General features: G+C 40.4%; 1 protein-coding gene across 1 annotated transcript in view; it reads right to left on the bottom strand.

Annotated features, from left to right (window-relative positions):
* LOC130117781 (A disintegrin and metalloproteinase with thrombospondin motifs 16) overlaps positions 1 to 16108 on the bottom strand; it is a 115023-nt gene that overhangs the window by 12041 nt on the left and 86874 nt on the right. The window contains exons 19-22 of the mRNA XM_056286003.1: positions 9449 to 9653; positions 5701 to 5907; positions 2273 to 2329; positions 1579 to 1827 (exon numbers count right to left, since the gene is read on the bottom strand). Of these exons, the coding sequence (XP_056141978.1) occupies positions 1579 to 1827; positions 2273 to 2329; positions 5701 to 5907; positions 9449 to 9653 (718 nt within the window). The remainder of the gene's footprint in view (positions 1 to 1578; positions 1828 to 2272; positions 2330 to 5700; positions 5908 to 9448; positions 9654 to 16108) is intronic.

Below are 16108 nucleotides of genomic sequence, written 5' to 3' on the forward strand. Positions count from 1 at the left end.
TAATATGAGACAGGAAGTTGAACTATAAATTTACTATACATCCTAATTATACGTAGTATATCACAGAAAGGTGAATCAGTTCATCTGGACACAACGTTTAGTGGGAGAAACGTTTCATCACTCATCCAAGTGACTTCATCAGTCTTAACTGACTGCAGGTATCCCCCAACCTTATAAACAATACAGTTGCATAAAAAGAAAAATCAACAATTGGTTTCATGTGCAAATAGGCATGACCATTAACTAGAGTTTCAATGGCTATGTGTACTATTCCTAACTGTGCGTTTGTGTTTTGTGTACTATCCTAACTGAGCGTTTGTCAAAGCCAGGAAGACGCCCAAACAGTACACCAGCCAATTGAAGAGAGGAGAAGGACAACAGCAGCCTAAGCGTAAACTAGTGGTGATTCCGTATGTGGCTGGAGTGTCGGAAAAGTTGAGATGCATATTTTCCAAACACCACATCTCAGTTGCTTTCAAACCCCAAAACATGCTGGGCCAGAAATTGGTCCACCCCAAGGATCGGGTCCCCCGGCACAAACAGAGCAATATAGTGTATGCAGTTAAGTGCCAGGACGATAGCTGTGTCTTGTACATTGGAGAAACCCAACAAACTCTGGTCAAGAGGATGGCACAACACAGAAGAGCTAACGCATCAGGTCAGGACTCCACAGTCTACACCCATCTACAGGCCAGTGGCCACTCTTTCAAGGATGAGGATGTGCAAATCCTTGATAGGGAGGAACACTGGTTTGAACGGGGAGTCAAAGAGGCCATCTATGTTAAGAGGGAACAACCCTGAACCGGGCCTAAGAGTACATCTGTCACCATTTTACAATGCTGCAACTGCAACTATTCCCCAATCCTCTGTGAATAGTACACATGGCGATTGAAACTCCAGTTAATGGTCATGCCTGTTTGCATATGAAACTAATCGTTGGTTTCATTTGTTATGCCACTCTGCTGTTAATAAGGGTGGGGATACCTGTCAGTTGAGATTGGTGGGCCACTTATGCCCCTTTTCCACTACATGGTACCGGCTGAACTTGAGTTGACTCGACTCGCAGAGTGTCGTTTTCCATTACTGTAACAGTACCCCTCAGTGTAGCTGGTCTGCATTGATTTTGGTACCCGCTCCAGTTTTTTTGGCACCTCGACAAAGGTAGTACCAGAGAAGTGGTAAGTTATCAAAATGCCAGTACTTTCCAGTAATGGAAAATGAAAAAGTCGAGTCGAGTTGAGCCAGTACCATGTAGTGGAAAAGGGGCATTAGATGAGTGATGAAACGTTTCTTCCACTAAATGTTGTGTCCCGATGAACTGACTCACCTTTCTGTGATTTCCTTACCTGGATTATTGAGCATGCGTAAAGATATACCTAGTATAAATATACCTGTCCATCTTACAACCCCACTACCGAAAAATCCCATATTTCTATCTTCTTTGCTGAGCAACAAAAAGATGTTAATCTTTCAAAGACGACTGATATACCTTTAAAGACAATTTTATATCACATGCAACTTTTAACCAAAATGTTCCTCTGTAGCGTAGAAATGGTGCAGTACAGTACAAGTGGTTACCTGAGACCAAGGGGATGAGTACCAGTCTGGCCGAGATGAAGGCTGAGGGAGGGGCTGAGCAGGATTGTGTTGTTGTTGTTGTTGATGATGTTGTTGTTGATGATGATGATGTGTAGTCCAGGGTCGGAATGGTGTGGTGGTACGGGCAGGGCAGTCAGCCAGGACGCAGGGCTGCTGGAGCTCTACGAGGGGCTTGGGGACATGGTGACACTTTTTGGCTGTCAGCTCCCTGTACTTTCCTGCAGCATCCTTTTTTCAAAATAAAAAAGTGAATACAGACGGTGATTACATTAGCCATGAGATAATGAGAGAGAGAATGTGCGTGCGTATTAGAAGCATTATGGCTATAAGCTGTTTTTCAAGACAGTTGTGTCCTTGCGCAATGCTTGCTGGTACAATTGGTAATTGCAGGACTGGCTCTCTGAACAGGAAAAGACTGTTTGCTCTGTAAGTATGAGTTAAATCAAATCAGTTCAAGTTTTAAAAGACAATATAGACCATTGGTATGTCATGAATGTGTACATTATGGGCAGTGGAATTTCCCTTTAAGAGGTTAGAAATTCAAAGCAATATTGTAAAAAACAGACCACACCGTGTCATAATCACCGTAATGGGAACAAAATATGAATGGATTTCTTGGCAGGGCTGTCCAAGATACGTATACATAGCATAGCATATACTGCGTGGGACATACCTTCTCTGCACACTTGATGAAACGTGTCTGATAGCCACGACCACAGGTTACTGAACACTGGAGGAGGAGAGAGAGTTATAGTGTTGAGAGAAATCATTCTCAAAATCAGTAATTTCCTATTTTATTTATGTATTGATTTTTTGATTTTGATTTTGATATACTCTATTGATCCCCATGGAGAAATTCTCTGCATTTAACCCATCCTAGCTGTGTAGCTAGGAGCAGTGGGCTGCTACCGTGCAGCACCTGGGGACCAACTCCAGTTCGTCTTGCCATGCGTCGGTCAAGGGCACAGATAGGAGTATTAACCCTAACATGCATGTTTTTTGATGGTGGGGGAAACCAGAGCACCCGGAGAAAACTCACCACAGATACGGGGAGAACACGTAAACGCCACACAGTTTGCATGTTCTTTCCATGTCTGTGGTGGGCTTCATCAAAGCATACCAAGTAAGGAGATGCTATCCTCATTCATTTTGCACTGCTCTTATGACTGAAGGAAATTCTTGCCTGGTAATTTTTTTTGTTTTAACTTACTTTTTATTTCAATTTCAACAACTTATACAGCCAGATTCACAATTTTGCCTGCTGTTTTTTCTCAAATGTTTCCATTGTTTCCTATATAGTTTACAGATAATTTAACAAAAGGAAATAAAAAAATAAATAAAAAAGGAAACCAAAAAACAAAACCCTTTACTTCAGCTCGAAGTGGTAGTTGTTATGGCGGTACAAACTAAAGACATGAATAATTTAAAAAAAGGAAAGGAGGGATTGGGGTCGAGGAGTTGTGTACGAATGTGTGTAGTGGTATGGGTGTGTGTATATGCATAAACAGATAAGATGAATTGAGAAGATAGAAACGCATGTATAATACAGAGTGCATAAAAGGATTTAGAACACTTCACTGTCTCAATATAGTCATGGCCGGGCTCCACCCTTTAATAAATATATCTTTCTGAAGTCTCAAAGAGTATGTTATTTGTTCCAACTGATATTTCCCATACTTTCTCAGTCCATAAATTGTATGTTTAGTGGTGGTGGTGGTGGTGGGGGGTCAGGTTTTAACCACTTAATTGTGATATCATTGCATGTTTATAAGCAGACTTTAGGAGATATATCTGGGTTATACCAGCACATGATTTTTTTACCTTTAGCCTGAATTATTAAATTCTATCCAGTTGGCATCCTGTGCATCATGTTCTTCATAAATTTTATGTCCGTTATAATTCTGTTATCCTCTTTCAATGCTGTATTATGTAAATTGCGTGAACACAACATCCATTGCACGCTGTCCGTCTTGGGGGAGAGATCCCTCCTCTGTGGCTCTCTCTGAGGTCTCTTCCTATTTTTTATCCCTGTTAAAGGGTTTTTTTTAGGGAGTTGTTCCTTATCCGACGAGAGGGTCTAAGGACAGGATGCGGTGTTGCTGTTAAGCCCACTGAGGCAAATTTGTAATTTGTGATATTGGGCTATACAAATAAAATTGATGCATTTAATTGCTGCTGTTAGTAATATTTGCAAAGTAAATTTTTTTTTTTTTTGCTCTTCCATCAGTCCCTTCCAACATTAATCCCAGCAATGCCATCTTTGGCTCTTTTGTGAAGTTTTGGTGGAATACTTCTTTAAGTGCCTCAAACACCTCTTCCCAAAATGTTCTTAATTTAGGGCATGTCCAAAATATGCAGGTATGGTTGCCAATTTGTGTTCCACAGTTTCTCCAGCATTTATATGAGAGTGTTGGGCCCATTTTAGCCAATATTTCTGGTGTCTGAAAGAATCTCATAATAACCTTCCATTTGAATTCCCTCCATGTGTTTGAATTGGTTACTAGATTTGCTTCAGTGCATATTTCTTCCCACATGTCCTGTGGTATATCTGTATTCATGTCACTTTCCCATCTTCCTTTTATCTGCAGTGTATTATTCATATTCAAGCCTAAAAATATTTGGTAAACATGACATATGACTTTCTTATCCCCGACCCGTTATTGGAGTGGGCATCAATACTCTATCCCATTCTTTATGTTTTGTTTAAAAAGTCCCTTAATTGTAAACATCTGAAAAAGTCTGGGTTAGTAAGCGTCTCTCAGCTGTTCAAATGATTTAAGGATGCCATCCTTATTAAGTTGGTGTAGATTATGGGAGGGTATAAAATCCTTTATAAATCCGATACTAGTTAGTGCAGAATTACTTTAGGCAATCCAAATGACAGTTTTATTTTTCTTCAGATTTTCAGTGTAACTCTAGTCCATTCACCCATTTGAGTTTCTTTTAAGGGGACATCTAGGAAAGAAAAGGTCTGTCGGGGCTTCACACACAAGCTTTTTTCTGTTAAGCCAGTGAGTACATATATGTGAGATCCTGAATCCATATTGTTAGTTTTAACTGTGCAGCCCAAAAATAATATATTAGATTCGGGAGTTTGAGCCCTCCATGTGGTTTAGATAGCTGTAATGTTTTTAGTCTAATTCTTGGTCGCTTTCCTTGCCATATAAATTTTGAAATGAGCCTGTCTAATCTTTATCAAACTGGGGGGAATAGTGTGATCCTCCCATGCGTTACATCCCCCTGGCAAAACTCCTCTGTCGGGTGAAAAGAAGCGGCTGGCAACTCCACATGTATTGGAGGAAGCATGTGGTAGTCTGCAGCCCTCCCCGGCTCAGCAGAGGGGGTGAAGCAGCTACCAGGATGGCTCGGAAGAGTGGGGTAATTGGCCAGATACAATTGGGAAGAAAAAGGGGGAAAATTCCACACAAAAAAAGCACATCATATGTGTATAAGGATAATTTGTGTTCTTCATTTATTGTCAGCCCCTTTATGTGACTGTCGTCTCTAATAAGCTGTGCAAGTGGTTCAATACTAATATCGAATAGTAGGGGTGATAGAGAGCAACCCTGTCTACAGCCATGTTCCAGGGCAAATCGGTCCGATAGGAACTCATTCACTTTAACGGCAGCTTGTGGATTAGAATATAGTGTTTGTATCCACTTTATGAAATTAGAGCCAAATTGGAATCATTTCAGTGTTTGAAGCAAGTATTGCCAGGATACTTGATTGAATGCCTTCTGGGCGTCGAGGGATATTGCTTCCTCCTCCTTGACTTTTGGCTGAGTCATTAAATTTAATAGTCTTCTGATACTGTCCCCATAATATCTTCCTATGATAAACCCGGTCTGATCGGGATGAATAATTTTTATGATAATTTAATTGACGCGCCTCGATAGAATAGCTGTTAGTATACAGTATTCAGTAGTTATACATGCCTATATGATTGGCATTTGGTGGGGTCCTTGCCGTCCTTATGTATTACAAATATTGTCACCTTTGCCTGGTAATCTTCAGCCTACTTATGTGGAGACATGCTGTCTGCATTAATTTTGGGTCAGCTCTTTCTCATGTTTAGGTCATCATTATGCACCATGTACGTACCTCCTGCCATGTGGACACAAACCACTGGACTTTGCGTTGTTTCTGGCAGCGTTTGATGAAGCAAGTTTCCTGACTAGCAGGTTTCTGCAGGCCCATGCAGGAGCTATCAGGCAGAGTCTGTGTGTTTGTCCAGGCACTGAGGTTGGGTTTAGGGCTCATACACGAGACTGTCCTCTTCCTCACTCCTCTGCCACACTTGCGGGAGCACTGCAAAGCAAAGGGGAACATGATCATGGCAATGACAAAGATGATATTGGATGATAGTGAGAACACCTTTTCCTAATTTATTTTGACTTTAATTGTGCAATATTAATGTTTAGCTAATCAGCATTTTATTGCTGTTAATTACTTCATTACTATTTTTTTAAATGCAAATTACTGAATTGTATAATCCCAATGACTGCTGGGATAGGCTCCAGCATCCCCGCGACCCTGAGAGCAGGATAAGCGGTTTGGATAATGGATGGCTGGATAATCACTTTTTTTCTAAAGTTAAATGGCATGCAGGTTCATTATCAGAATCAGAATCAGATTCAGAATCATGTTTATTGGCAATGTAGGTTTGCACTACATGGAATTTGACTCTGGTTTCGTGGCTCTCTCAGCGTACTTAACATAGCATAACAACACTACAACACAACAATCTTCACATATATACACAAGGATTGACTATATACAGGCAAAATAAGAGGTGATAAAGTACAATGGCGCAGAAAATATATCAGAGCTGCTGAAATACATGTTAGCAGGTTACTTACATACATGCCTGAGGTAGATGGATTGTCATTTTGTCCATAACAACTAACAACGATAGTTTTCTATTTGGCAAACCAAAAATGCACAAATAGCAATTAAAATTCATATCTAGGCTCTTGTGTGATATGCCCCTGTCCCTACTTATGTTCCCAACATATAGACCAAAAGAAAAGTGATTATAACCTGCATAGAACTGGAATGATTTACAAAGATCATCACTTTGCTGAAGTCTTTAATAGTTTCTTGCTGAAAGGACAACGTGGACAACACAATTGTTATATTGTTTTGTCAGGGCATCTATATTCTTGGATAATGTTTCTCAGTTGCCACTGGAGGCTTGATAATGCTGTCATTACCATGAAAGCAGGCGATCATTCGTACAATGCAAAAGCTTGAGAAATACTTTGATATCCTGACAAAGGCATGATTTTACATAGTTTGGCATTGAGCATTACACTTTCCGACAATCATGTTATCCATTGGTTAAGTTTCATTTTCAGGCAAAAAAGATCTTTGGGAACCATTTTTGATGCAATGCTCTTGTGAGTGAGGAAATAACATAAATGTAACCGTGAATCAAACAAACTTGTCTTTTCTTCTCGGACACTTTTCTCATGTTATTTTCTCGACATTGGTCTGCTTACATGAGAGTTGCATTTTAAGTCACTCGAAGAGTGACACTGCCATCAAATGACTATAAAAACATAAAATAAAAAAACGGGATGTAATAAACAATTAACAACTCCATTACCTGGAGAGTGCAAAGATGAAAACAGTGTCTAATAATTCACTACAATGCTAACTGTGCTGAGACCTTTAGTTAAGCTACTTTTTTTTGTGGATTTTTTCCCCCCTTTTTCTCCCCTGCTGAATTTGGCCAATTACCCCACTCTTCCGAGCCGTCCCGGTCTCTGCGCCACCTCCTCTGCTGATCTGGGGAGGGCTGCAGACTACCATATGCCTCCTCCGATACATGTGGCGTCACCAGCTGCTTCTTTTCACCTGATGGTGAGGAGTTTCACCCGGGGGATGTAGCGTGTGGGAGGATCACGCTACGTCCCCCCAGTTCCCCCTCCCCCCAAACAGGCGCCCCGACCGACCAGAGGAGGCACCAGTGCAGCGACCAGGACACATACCCACATCCGCAGATATTCTCAGAGAAGGGAAATATAATTTGAGAGGGAAATTAAACTTCAAGAAATTATATGTTGTTCAGTTTTGATGAGCATGGGCATGTCAATCTGTGGGGCAAAATTGTGGAACGGTTTGAGCATGGAAACTCAAACAAAGTACAAACATTACATAGTTCAAGAAGAAGTGCAAAGGTCTGATTTTCAAGAGATATAGGGATGACAAAGAGTTGTGTAACTGTCTAAGTTTTATTTATCTCTAAACATTTCTTATTACTTTTTTTTAATTTTAATTTTTATGACACAGAGTGGATATTTGGGTTGTGTAGCATTGCCATCTGTTTATTCTTGGTATATGAATGTGTTTTTGATGTGTTTTTTCTTTTCTTTTTCCTCTTTTTTTTCTCTTATTGTTCACAGTAGTTGAGTTTTTATTGTGCAGCACAACTTGTATTGAATGTGAACTATACAGTACAGTGGGAGTTTAGTTTGTAATGTATATAGTAGCTGAATTAACTGATTAGGTGAGAAGGGGTAAGAAAAAAAAAGTGTACACTTCCTCCTACTCCTTTTGAAGTATGCAGGTAACAAATGTAAATGTAGATTCTTTTTTACATTTTACATCGTCAGCGCTGGGGCCTGAGGTGGGGGCCTACCACTCACAGTGGGACAACTTTGAGCTCCACGACTGGTTAATTAACTGGAGGTGGCAAGCTCCCACACAAGGGAGTGACCCCTTGCAGCTATTGGTGCCCTGTGTGCTACGTCCCCAAGTTCTCCAGATGGTCCATGGCTTGGTGCGTGCGGGGCACTCCGGGAACACCTAAATGCCTAAAAATGTAACAAATAATCTGATGTATATGGAGATTTGTTCACTGAGTTTGATTTGGATTTGTCGATCACTTCAGATTATTGGCAATGGCTTATCTGTATGTTATATCCTGCTTATTTACATGTTCGAAATAAGTCATCACTGATTCATTCATTCTAATGTGAAACTTTTGCCCTCATTTATGAATATCAGTTATTTACCGGTTTCATTTAGGTAGAGGTTAAGGTTAGTGTTAAGGTTAGGTAGAGGTTAATCTTGCAGGTCTAATACAGATGCAGAAGTCATCATTAAACCAGCCCGTTTCATGTAAACTCTGAAAGGTGGTACCTCCCATGTAATATACGTACCGACGCTTTGTCAATAGCGTGACTATACATGGCACTGTGAGATGAGAATGGGCTCCGTATGTAATAGGTTCCTAATGGGTTAAACAACTGGCAGAGGTGAATTCTGCAAAGTGACACATTCGGTGTCACAGACACCTCAGAGCAACTGAGAGGAAGTGAACTGGACACCATTTGTGGCAGGTAGTTACAGGGACATGTTGAGTAAAAAGGGTGATCTAATACCTTTTCTTTGTTTTTTTGCTTTTTTTTAACAACCATTAATGTGTGGTTCATACACTTTTTTTCAAACAACAATTATGTCATCTTTGCCTGGCACACAGGAATAAAAATCAGTGTAATACTGACAGATTTTGACAGACTCATTGCACACATTGCATAGAAGTGGTACAAAAGACAAAATGTTAAGATGTCCCAGAGGGCAGATTCATAGTTTAAAGCCATTGAGATCATTCTCACAAAATGTGTTGAAGTCATTAAGGCCCATGTTCACATAAGGGAACATATAGGCCGCTTTGGACTAGAAGGCCAGCACATAGCTTTGCAGGGACCCTAGCTGCTGTTGGACGAACATCATGTACCTCATATACGGTAGCCTTTATTTTCCCATTTACAGAAATATAGTTATGTAGACAAATGCGGTTGTCATACGCTGAAAAGGAAATAAAATGTTCACCCATGTTTACCTGTGACCATAGCCCAGTAGTCCAGACCGGCGGGCAGGTGTGTGTGTTGCAGGCCTGTCTCCTGGTTGGGGTGGGTTGGACACACTGTGGGTCAGCCAGGGCATCTACGTTGGTCTGGCTGGTCCTCTGGACACACTGGACCTGCCGTGTCTGCTCCCCTCCTCCACAGCTCTGGCTGCACGACCCCCATTCTCCAACAGACCAGCTGGAACAACACAACACAACACGCGGAGTCAACATACACAGCCCTTTATTCACTTTAACAAACAGGCCAACAGGAATTCACACATGATAATGTACAGCGGCAGGCATTGAGCAGGTCACTCCTTTGTACTGCTAATATGGTATTACTACATAATACTGACCACTTCTTTTCATCAGTGGTACTTAAATAGCCCATCTTTTTCTTGAAAAAGAAAACAGGTGAAAACATACTCATCCTGACACAGGCTCATAAAAAATTACAGTCTTAGCATTGATGGAGAAATAAAAGATGTTGCGTTTCCAAGACTGAGATATGAAAATACCTCACACATGTATTGGAACCCCCCCTATTTATTATTTACCTATTACCTCTTGGCCACATTTTCAGGAAATTTGGCATTCAATTTCACTGCTATGCAGATGACACCCAGCTCTATCCAACCACCAAGCCTACCTCCACTCTTCCGCCCACTTCCCTTTCTGACTGCTTACTAGAAATTAAATCCTGGTTTTCATACCACTTCCTGAAACTTAATAGTGACAAAACCGAGGTCCTTCTAGTAGGTAATAAATCTACTTTGGCTAAACCTGATAGTTTTTCTCTATTGACAATTTATAGCTCCTCCATCGCCTCAGGTTAAGAGTCTGGGTGTCATCCTGGACAGCACATTATCTTTAGAAGCTCACATCAACAAGGTTACTCAGTCAGCATACTTCCACCTATGCAATATTAATCATCTTTGCCCGTCACTTACACCTAACAGCACTGCCATACTCATTTACGCCCTGGTTACATCCCATATTGACTACTGTAATTCTATCATCTTTGGTCTTCCCCTTAAATGTCTTCATAAACTTCTGTTGGTCCAGAATTCAGCTGCCCGTATCATTACCAGAACTCCTTCCATAGTTCATATCACTCCTGTTCTTCAGCAACTCCACTGACTCCCTGAGAAATACTGCACTGACTTTCCGAACTCCTTCATATCCCCACACCCTCCCACACTCTCAGATCCTCTTCCGCTGTCCAACTCACTACACCATCAGCCCACTTGACTACCATGGGGTCTAGAGCCTTCAGTCATTCTGTCCCCCGCCTATGGAACTTTCTCCAAAAAGACATTCACAATATTGACTCTCTTTCAACCTTCAAATCCCATCTCAAAATTTACCTTTTCAAACAGGCATATTCAGTCTGAGCCACGCTTCATTGAATATTGTGCAGATGATGATTTTATACTTATCTGTTGTATTAACTTTTTATTGTCTGCCCTGCTTTGTTTTGACTATATGTCTGATACAGTGCTGCTTGTTTTTAACTGTGTTCTGTAAGATGTCCTTGAGTGCTCTGAAAGGCGCCCACAAATAAAATGTATTATTATAATTATATAGAAAAACTAGGCAGAACACCAGAAAAAAACAAACAAACAAACAAAAGCAAATCAAATAAGACAAAAAAATTCTACATAGACTTGGGGCGTCACATATTTTGTCTTGTTTGAACTCTGCAAGTAAACTCATTTAATAAAACACACTGCGACACAAATCTAGAGCCATGTTTAGACACTTTTCAATATGATATTCATTATAAGAGTAAAGATATGATAGTATGATAGTCACTATTGAATGGAAAATTTGTAAAACTATGAAAATCTGAAAAGGCCACTTCTTGATTCTCTGACTGAAGAAGGCTCAGAAGTTGTGATATATAATCAGCATTAGGATTCCCATCACGTAGCTTTTAACACCTTAAGTAAATGCTCACCACCACTAAAACCAGCATTTCCCATTTTGTTCTGTAAAGTCCTAAAAAAGTTCCAAATTCACAAAGTAAAACCATGAACATATGAAACTATGAAATAAATATAAATATTATGAATTATATAAATATATGAGTAAAATATATACATAAATAAAAAAATAATTCAGTGATTCAAGTAAATTCTTTATGAGGCAGTACAAGCCTGTTTCATGCCGCAAGCAATCATCTGCTTTATTTTGCTCATTTGTTGAGCACTTTTTCTACCATTGAGTGTTTCTTTTAACAAAGTTTTACATAATATATATGTATATATGATATAAATAATGTGAAATCAAATGAATAAAACTATGAAAATCTGAAAAGGTCACCTCTTGATTCTCTGACTGAAGAGGGCTCAGAAGTTGTGATATATGATCAGCACTAGGATTCCCATCACAAAGCTTTTAAACACCTTACTTAACTAAACACTCACCACCATTAAAACCAGCCCCATTTTGTTCTGTACAGTCCTAAAAAATGTTCCAAATTCACAAAATAATTGATCAAAACTAGACATGTGGAAGTGTGTGTTACACACTGACACGTTTTAATACATGCCTCCGGATGCGAGTCCCAGTTCGCCCAGTCCCTCGTCGCCCATTCAGTCGTCCTCGAACCAGCTTTAAACCTAAAGTGCCCCTCAAGTTGCACCCAGCCAGAATCTTTAGATCTACCCCAAACAACCCAAAATGCTGCTGTCAGCACACAGGGTTTGTATATATACGGCCTAAACTTTATTTGCAGTAATTCAGTGCATCACTGGCTTGGAATGTTGTATAAGGAGGTTAAGGAGAGCAAAACGCTGAGGAGCATTATGCGGGCTCTTCTGAATCTAAATATATATGGAGGGAACAAATCCATCTGTTCTTGGAGTCTTTACATTAGAAATATCAGGACGGACAGCAGGGCCATTGGTTCAATGGGAGATGTAAATATAAAAATCGTGCCAAGATGGGAAGCTGTGCAGACCGGGTGATTTACGGGATGAGGGGGACATATTCCTGCTTATAGAAAAAAAAGATACAGTTTCTTCCATTGTTTCCAATAAAGATTTAATTCACTGACTATCAAGTGATATGTTTAATACGTTGGGCCTCTGCAGAGGAATAGAAAGTAAATATTGATGGGGTGACAAATCCATGAAAACAGTCAAATAGAGAATAACATCTTATTACTTGGTTAACTTTCAGCTTCATCTTAAATTCATGTTGTAACATGAGAATTAAGCTTATGAAGTATCGCTGGCCTCCCTAGAAAGGAAACTTAGTGCATCTCCTGTTTCATAGATCAAGTTTGTCTGTAAAAATCTTAATACTTAAGTTGCACAGAATTTATATATTGCAACACACCAGCGAGTAGTGAGTAAGTGATATCTTGGATTTATTGTGCAAGGATATCTGTACTTACTACAAGCATGGCTTAAAATGTAACATCATATAAGGGGTCGATTAAATCATGTTCATGCATCTCAGATATCAAATAAAAGAGAAATCATACTGCTTAAAATGGCCTTGGTGCATATAAATAACAGATAAGTCATCTGACCTGCAATGGGAATCAGATTTTAATGCGGCGGTAAGTTGTTGTGGCATCTTAGAAAGTGAACGCATAGATTGGTCATTCCCATTTTAAATTAACATTTTTTGGTAACATGGAATGTTTTGCACATGTTTTAATGGAAATGAGTATGGAAAGGTACAGAAGATGCAGATGAATAATATGTTGCATTGACAAGATCATCATTGCACCAGATCGTTCAGATGCCATCATGCTGAATTTACCAACTCTTATGCACTTTTCAAACCTGCAAAAGTATTTATTAGCTTGAATAGCTGATATCAAAAAATTTGACTTCATTGAAATGCCTCCATTTTACATACATAGTGAAACTACAGTAATACACAAGGACGTGTCCATTCTTTTCTTTCTCGCTCTACAAAGTAGCACTGTGCAGCCTCCCTTGTGCTGCAGATTTATCACCTCAGTGACCCCACTGTAACAGTCATTGACATAAAATACTGATTAATGCCATATCAAATTATAGACCAGCCTTGTGATCTTTGCCTTGGCTGTTAACTATAAGTGTTGTTGGAGGATGACCAAGCATCATGCTCTCTAGACAGAATCAAGGGAGATCAGATAGCCTGTGGACTGAGTATCAGATGGCCTCTATGGCCTCTTTGGCAGCGATGCTGTCTGGATGAACAAGAAGCTCATTAGGGGCATTAAGTAACAACTGACCAATGTGTGTGAGTGTGAGTGTGTGTGTTTCTATGAGATTTCATGTGTATGCCAGTAGTGGGTGTCTCTGTGTGCATAGCCCTACATATCCACGCAGTGAGACAGTGATATCATCCTCTAAACATGAGTGGGCATAAGAGATGTATTTCCATGATGTAATGCCTCTCCAGTCCATCTCTCTGAGTGCCAACACAGCAAAATGAAATGACTGCAGGGGCTCAGAATAATTTAACCTGTAAAGACTAACTGGCTGACACACTGGCTGACCACAGACAGCTAGCCAAGTGTGTTGAGTGTGTTGTTTTAGACTGTTCAGTGTAAAGTTTTTGTCTCAGCTTATGGTGTATGAGTATGAGATATAAATTGCATAGAAGTGGCGTGAGGTGGCATGATCATTACACCTTGTACTGATGTTTTATTTTATCTTTTATTAACACAACTTTTTTTTTATCTATGCAATCTAGGACAAATTGATCAAAATTTGTATGCCAAGACATTAGGAAATCCATCCTAGAACACAATGAATATATTTCAGCTCATTGGTATCCATATGTGAATGATAACTCACCAAAATCTAGTTGCATGTTGTGTTTACCTATTTCTGAAGTATATATTACATGCATGCAAGATAGGCTCAAATATAGCGGGGGGCATCCGGGCAGCGTAGCAGTCTATTCCGTTGCCTACCAACACGGGGATCACTGGTTTGAATCCCCATGTTACCTCTGGCTTGGTCGGGTGTCCCTACAGACACAATTGGCCGTGTCTGCGGGTGGGAAGCCAGATGTGGGTTTACATCCTGGTCGCTGCACTAGCGCCTCCTCTGGTCGGTCGGGGCACCTGTTTGGGGGGGGGGGTAGCGTGATCCCTCACGCGCTACGTCTCCCTGGTGAAACTCCTCACTGTCAGGTGAAAAGAAGCGGCTGGAAACTCCACATGTATCAGAGGAGGCATGTGGTAATCTGCAGCCCTCCCCGGATCGGCAGAGGGGGTGGAGCAGCAACCGGGACAGCTCGGAAGATTGGGGTAATTGGCCAAGTACAATTGGGGAGAAAAAAGGGGAAATATTAAAAAAAAAGAGAATATGCTCAAATATTCAACTTGAAATTCAGGATCCTTTACAACAATGTTGCAAAGAAGTCCTGTACCAGTACAAGCAGATGTGAATACATCCAGGAGGTCTAAGCTGTTACAGATGGGAAGCTGTTACTAACAGGAAACTGGCCATGTACCCATTGGCTGCACATTGCAACTGACTGATGTTGCATGCAGAATCTTTTGAGTTATACCCCCAGAAAAGGTCTAGTATAACATATATAAAGTGAATATTAAAAGAAGCATCAACATATCATACACGGACATTTCCTGAATCAAAAACAATAGGTTTAATCCATGCGATGAAGTCCAGCTCAGTGTAAACTAACTCTAATATGGTAAAAGAAACATCAACTTAAACTTCAGTATCATCTCATTTCAGTTCTGAATGTTGTGATGTTAGAGGTTTAACGACAGACTTATCACTAATATCTTATCTCAATTTTATCTCACCTCCTTTAAATACAAACATGATGCATTACTATGGTGTGATTATACTGCCTCGTATCAACAGCATAGTCTTTCAATTCAAGAGCAGTTTCTTATGCTTATGTACAGATTTCCAGTGCTCTCATTCAAAACCCTGTCCTCACACTCAAATCCAGACCGCTTTCACATGGATTTGCTCTGCTGTCATTCAAAGCCTTCTGTGCTTGTGCTCGGATTTCATTTGCGCTCCCGGATTTACTGTGCAACCAGAAGTGGGCAGAGTTATATCAGGGGGCTTTGGATCCTGGAAGAAAAAAAATCCTATTCGTTTAACAAGATACAATGCCATTTGAACATGTCTAACAGCTGGATGGTTATGAATCAATTAGTAACTGCAGTGAAAAAAAATCTCGTTCCTTGGAGAAAAGTCAGAGGTCCAAGGCTGTCAACTACTAGTCCCAATGTGCATTTCGTTTAAGAAACATCCACTCACACGTCCAATCCTGACATTCTACCGCATCCTTCAATTATTCTGCGAAGGAGCAGATACACCCGTGTTTCTCTGTTTAGCATTACTGCGGCAATCGTTGAAACAAAACGGTCCGGCGGCTGAAACGAATGGGAAGAACTCTTCCGAGAACCCACTTCTCTACTGGGCGGAGCAGAGAAACATTGGAGTACCCCGGATTATTATTATTATTTCTTTTTGATTTCTTGATTTTGATATACGTTAATGATCCCTGTAGAGAAATTCTTCTCTGCATTTAACACATCCTAGCTGTGTAGCTAGGAGCAGTGGACAGCCGCTATGCAGCACCCGGGGACCAACTCCAGTTCGTCTTGCCATTGCCTTGCTCAGGGGCACAGACAGGAGTATTAACCCTAACATG

The sequence above is a fragment of the Lampris incognitus genome, chromosome 9 (genome assembly GCF_029633865.1).
Source record: "Lampris incognitus isolate fLamInc1 chromosome 9, fLamInc1.hap2, whole genome shotgun sequence".
In the NCBI taxonomy this organism is placed as follows: domain Eukaryota; kingdom Metazoa; phylum Chordata; class Actinopteri; order Lampriformes; family Lampridae; genus Lampris; species Lampris incognitus.